The 6,084-nt window shown below is 34.0% G+C and overlaps 1 protein-coding gene across 1 annotated transcript; it reads left to right on the top strand.

Annotated features, from left to right (window-relative positions):
- The first annotated feature begins 2,004 nt into the window (after positions 1–2,004).
- LOC149962194 (uncharacterized) lies at positions 2,005–4,902 on the top strand. Its single transcript, XM_090166031.1, has 6 exons — positions 2,005–2,186; positions 3,410–3,468; positions 3,538–3,645; positions 3,718–3,759; positions 4,478–4,519; positions 4,599–4,902. Exons 1-6 carry the CDS (start codon positions 2,090–2,092, stop codon positions 4,623–4,625), a joined length of 375 nt encoding a protein of 124 aa, XP_090022157.1. The 5' UTR covers positions 2,005–2,089; the 3' UTR covers positions 4,626–4,902.
- The last annotated feature ends 1,182 nt before the right edge of the window (positions 4,903–6,084 follow it).

Here is a 6,084-nt window from a genome sequence, read left to right as displayed (position 1 = left end):
TAATAAATAAACGGTTGTTTTAAAACCATATTTTTCTGATGTAATTGTTTCAGACGTATTTCGAAGCTAAAATGAGCATTTTGAACCTCAGCAGACTATGGAGATTCCCGTGAAAGGTAAACTGGAGACTTGTGATAAAAATAAAATAACGATTGTAATGGAAAAGGAGATAGGAGATTAAATAAAATGTTTCCCAACGGCTAAGTGTAACCAAAAATTTTCATATTTTATAATTTTTTATGTTAAAAAGCATCATCTGAACCCTTCAACGAACATTCAATTTAGGTTATCGGTTTAATCTCTGGTCAAAACTGCAACGTTGATTTAATCCCAGTTGAAATACGAAAATGTCGGTTTCATACCTGTTGAAATAACGTGGAAAACCCATATCGGTTTAAAACCGGTTGAAATAACGTTGAAAACCCATATCGGTTTAAAACCGGTTGAAATAACGTTGAAACCCCATATCGTTTTAATACCGGTTGAAATAACGTTGAAAACCCATATCGGCTTAAAACCGGTTGAAATAACGTTGAAATGGCCCTATCGATAAATTACGGGTTGAAAACCCTTAAACGCCCATATTAATTAAATACCGATTGAAACCACGTTCACACAGCCATATCGGTTTTATAAGCGGTTGCAATACCGTTAAAAAGATGATATTGGCTTAATATCGGTTGAAATATCTCACTCGGTTAATATTTGTATCATGATATAAGTATCAATATCGCTATAGGTAAGTAAAGGTGCCGTTTAATAACAATAATTCGAATACCAGGCACTATTTTAATGACAATTATTATAACGATATAGGCTTAATAAAGGTTAGAAAATTAATCAAATGACGATATCGTTATAGCACCGGTTGGAATATCTTGAAATGGTGATATCGGTTACAATTTCGTGGTAAAGTTAATTATTGGTTTCTTGTTAAGTAATATTCAAATATCAGTCTACACTATACAGGACTATCATTTGAAGTGAATTTTCTAATTATTTTAATTTCAGTGCATTTTTCACAATCAAACGTTTGGGAAAATACTTTGTTAATTATCCGGAAAAAAAATGCGGAACAATTTCCGGAAACTTTTTTGCAAATCGGAAAAACAAAAAAAAATAAAAATAAATTACTTTTTAATGTTTTTATATTTTTATCGATATAAAATGTCTAATAACAGTAAACATACTACAAAACATTAATAGTGTTACATTGTTAATACGTTTAAACTAGTGAAGAGGTTTAGTTTAATTTTAGATTAAAAAAATGAGACAAAAATCCCGCTTAATAATTAAATTTGCAAACAATATATTAGATTAATCATGGATCGAAAACCATTTTTTTTGGGTAAAAATACGGAAAATTTTCCGTAAAAAAGGTCTCGGTCATTTTCCGCGGACACTTTTCCGACTTACAACACTAGAAAATACCCAACAATATTTTGCTTTCTCCCACGGACTTCGAACTACTTCACACCAACGTACATCCTAGTTTAAACAATAGCGTTCCGTAAATTTTCCCACGATCTCCTTTTCCCAATTAAAACAAAACCATTGAAACCATTCAAACCAATTATAAAATACACGCATCCTGACAAAATTTAACCTTGTAACACAAACAAATTTGAATAAATGTTTCAGCGTACGTCAAAGCGACCTAAACAACACGGTCATTTAAGGGGCTGGAAAAAACCCGCGAACAATGTGTTCAAAGCAGCGTGTACTAGCGTTGAAACAAGCGATTCAAAAAAGCTACCGTTGATAATTGGCATTTATTAACAACGGGGAAGAATCCTTCGGAATATTTGTAAAAATCATCTTTCATTATGTATTTAACTGTTAAAACATACCACGCCTCGTCCGACCAATCAGGACGCGCCGTGTAGACTCTTCGACAAATCAAAATTGGACATTTTCGGACAAGGTTCGCGGACCACATCACGAGGTTAGATAATGTTTCCAGCGTGTACCTTGTAGGCGGTGGTCGAAAATGGTATATAAGACGAGTAACTTTGGTTGGCAAATACATTCGGAGTTTTTGTGCATTCCCAAATATAACTAAGTTACTAAACAACCAAAAGCAACAACCATGTACACGTACGGTTTCGTCTTAGTCGCCTTAGTCGCAGTTTTCAACATCGCCAGCGCCGGTGAAGAGCTGAAAGCCATCAAGGAACTGTACTGCTGTAAGTGGCTCTTTTTACGGGATTAAGCTAAATTAATACATCCAACCATATACGCCGTGTTAAGTTAGAAAATTAGCTAGTCTTATGGCTGCAACACGAAAGTTTGGCCGGTTATGTAAATTTTTGTAATACAATGTAAGAATTAAATAACCGTAACTTTTCACCGGATCGTACCACTATTATAAACATTTTCCAAAGTAAAAATTATCTGATCTTCACTGGAAGAAACTCAATTTGAAAAAATTCGCGATATAAAGATTAATATGAATTAATTTTTTTAATTTCTCTAAAAGATTTGTTTCGGATTTCCTGGAACTTGATTATTCATAGTAAAATATTATTACCCCAGATTATAGAAACATTTATGACGTTAACGCGCCTTAAAGGCCATATAAAGTTCCGAATTATTAACATTTTAACTTTCTACCACGTGCTTAATTGGCGTTAAAAACAAGTGGTAACACGTGTTAGCAGGCGATTTTTCCATTAACAAATAATATGTAACTATATTCTGCCGTGCAAAGCACAAAAGCATTAACGACCAAAACCAAAATATGGAGAAAACCCGCGAAATTCAAACTTTCTTTGGCTTAAGATACCCAAACTTACTTCTTTCAAGTTTATATAGAAGACTTGGATTTTTCAACTCAAATTATATTCTGGTACTAAACAATTTACAGGCCAAACGATATTTCAGAAATATCATTAAAACCATCTCTTAAAACGCGAAAAAAATGCGTTTTGATTTGACTTTTAAAGAAAATAAACACATTAATGCGTTTTTGGTTTGAAAATAATGCAAAAACCTAAAATAATGCGTTTTGCAACAAGTCATTTCTCTAAGAACAAAAAATTTAAATTCGAAAATTAGTTCAAATTTGAATTTAACGTATAAAATAAGGAGAAATAAAACCAAAATCTGTAAATCGAAAATTTGGTCGTTAATGCTTTTGTGCTTTGCACGGCAGTATAGCCTCTGTTGTCTATGATTCCCGGAAGATAGACTCCGCCTATCGTAGCAGAGTGTCTTCCCCCTTTCTTTCGGTAGAGATTATACGAGCGAAGGCGGAGGGCGTGGCTTTTTTATCGGATATCACAAGGCGAACAGGGTTTTCTATAGTGTTGGCTATCAGAAATGAAGTTTCACGGGTTAAGGAAGAAGAGGAATATCGGCATTACCTAAGAGTTTAATTAAAAAAAAATCCGTCGTTAATATTTTACAGCTGACGATGTGGCCATCAGGGAAAAGGTGACGAGCTGCTTAGATGCTCTTCCAGAGAAGGTCAAATATACCACACCAATTTTGAACGTCAAGTCAGAGGGCCTAACCACGTGTTGTCTCTTATAATAGGTCCACCAAGCTAAGGAAATGTGCATGGAGGAAGCTGCCCCGGGTGTCACCGACATGGAGGAGTTCCGTAAGATGGCCTGTGACGACAGCACTGGCATCGCCGACAAGGTATGACTGAAATATTATTATTGGGAGGGAAACCGTTTCTAACTACACATACGACCTTTTACCGTCCTACAGATGCACGCTTGCATGGACCGATTAAAAACCGAACACGCTGACGTAAGTGACAATTTATCTATTTTCTCCTTTAACGCGTTAAGACTATTTGTAGAAATTAAATTCAACAATATGTATTTTTCACAAACACCATTAAATCAAAGAAAACCTTAAGACACAAGTAAATTTCTATAAAGAAACTTAAAAATAGGACTAAATAAGACTAATATTATACTAAAAACCTAAAATACAAAATAAAATGCCTTTCTATAAAATAAGCTACGCTTACTGAACTGGTTTTTATGTAGTTCATTCGTCACTAGAAAGTTAGAAGTTCAGTTCAGTTAATGCTTAAAAAAAGGGTACCTCGTCGAATGATGGTCGAATTTACTCTTATGTCCGGGGCTTTTCGTAGTAAAACGTCATCGAAACGTCACCCGTAACGCAGCAGCAGAATCAAAACCAGAAGGCCAAAGTTGCTTTATAGAAAGGCTATACAGAAAACCTTTACTGGTTAAATGTAAAAATCCCCAAAAAGATAATTTTTATTGAAAACCAAATCCGTCAAACATTTAATAATTATAAAAATTAGTGAGGCCAAAATAAAACTCCTTGTGAAAAATAAGACCTTCATTTAATTATTATTAAAATTAAATCAATCCTCGGAAAATAAACCTCAAATTTAACTTTCACGAAAAATAAGCCCAAAAATATATTTTCACGCTATATTAAATTACTTTAGCAATCCTCAAAAAATAAATAAATAAATTTATTTATACAGAAAATCACGAAGGATGACATGGATAAAATCCTGATCGTAGTTGTAAGTTCCCTTTTTCATAACATAAATTAGCCTAATATTTAATTAATGGCGACTAATTAGCGTTCTTGCGTCGTTCCAGAGCTGCGTCACGGACTTAATAGCCTAAACAGGCAGGCCTGGCTGAGTCAGCAAGTCGTCCTCCTGAAAACCCAATCGACCCAGTCAAACGAAAAATGGATTCTCTCCCAACATTGAAATATAAATATTATTTTTTACTATGTTGCTGTTTAACGAGGGATTCGATTAGTCGGACCGAAGAGTTTTCACTTCACCGCTAATTCCCTCCAACCGCTCGCGAATCTTTAGTCAAATTTATGGAAAAAAATACAAAATTTTTCGCTTGTTACGAATAAAAATGCTTTGTTTTTTTGCAAATTCCGAAAGTTTTCTCTTTTAAAAATTTACTTCATAGTTTAAATTTGAAATACATTTTTGCAGTATCAATATCAAACCATTATAAATAGAATTATACCATCAGACCTTTCCCCGATATTTCTTGTCCAATCAAGAGAATTTTGTCGCTAGGTTTCATACCAAAGTAGCAACTATAACTCTATAACACGGAAAATATACAACTCTAAAAACAATCCCAATAAATTAGTTATTTTTTTCAAGTGCTTTTGCCCTTAAAACTTAAGGGACCTAATTTAAACAATGACCATAATAGCAATGATATAAATTTCAAAATTAATACATTTAACTCAAAAAATATTCAAAACCTTCAAATCACTCTAAATTACTTAATCCCAATAACTATACCTTCAAAATAACCCTGACAGAATTCAAAACAAATTTAAAGCAACCGTTCAAATATAATCTTATCACAATAACCCAGTACAAAGACACAATTACCCATAATCAAAATGACAATAGACTTAAAAACACAGTAAATTATACATATAAAATAAATAATATGCCAGCCTTTCACAAAGTTAGCGAAAAAAGGCGCAGTTATCAGAAATAAAAATTATATTTGACTTTCAATTCGAGCCAGAATCGAGGGCATACATTTCCTATTTATATTATGTTCAGTTTGACGTTCACTGACTCTCAATAACGGTTAGATTCTGCTTTCCACAAGCTTCAACATCGTAACAGCGACAATGCATTGTGAAAGACAGGACGTAGATATTATTGAGCGTCAATGGACGCGTAGTGTTAGTCAGAGATATCCGTGTGGAAAAAGGCAAAAGGTCTTTCAACTTCAAATAATAACATCAATGGGTTATCCGAACCTAAACACCGGAAACAGAGCAGCGCTGTATGTAGTGGACAGTTTGAGCGCTACGTCAAGATCTTATTTTTTTATTACGAGGGTGCAATTATGCGTTAAATATTTGAACAGATCCGTCGAATCAGCCATATATAAAGGTTGATACTCCCAGATTTTGTGGGTTATATTTTGTTTGATTCAATTAATACGTGGTTGGCATTTTGGGATTCGGTAGCCAGGCCATTTCGCTGAATCGATTAAAATGTTGAAATTCGTCGTGTTAATAGTTTTGGTGGTTTCGGCATGCGCCATGTACGTGCCCAGGACAATTAATTTGCTGTGTGGTGAGTGG

Source organism: Leiobunum rupestre, chromosome 1 (assembly GCF_980474605.1).
Source record: "Leiobunum rupestre chromosome 1, qqLeiRupe1.1.hap1, whole genome shotgun sequence".
Lineage (NCBI taxonomy): Eukaryota > Metazoa > Arthropoda > Arachnida > Opiliones > Sclerosomatidae > Leiobunum > Leiobunum rupestre.
The sequence above is the reverse complement of the archived record's forward strand: the minus strand, read 5'-3'. Positions and strand labels throughout refer to the sequence as shown.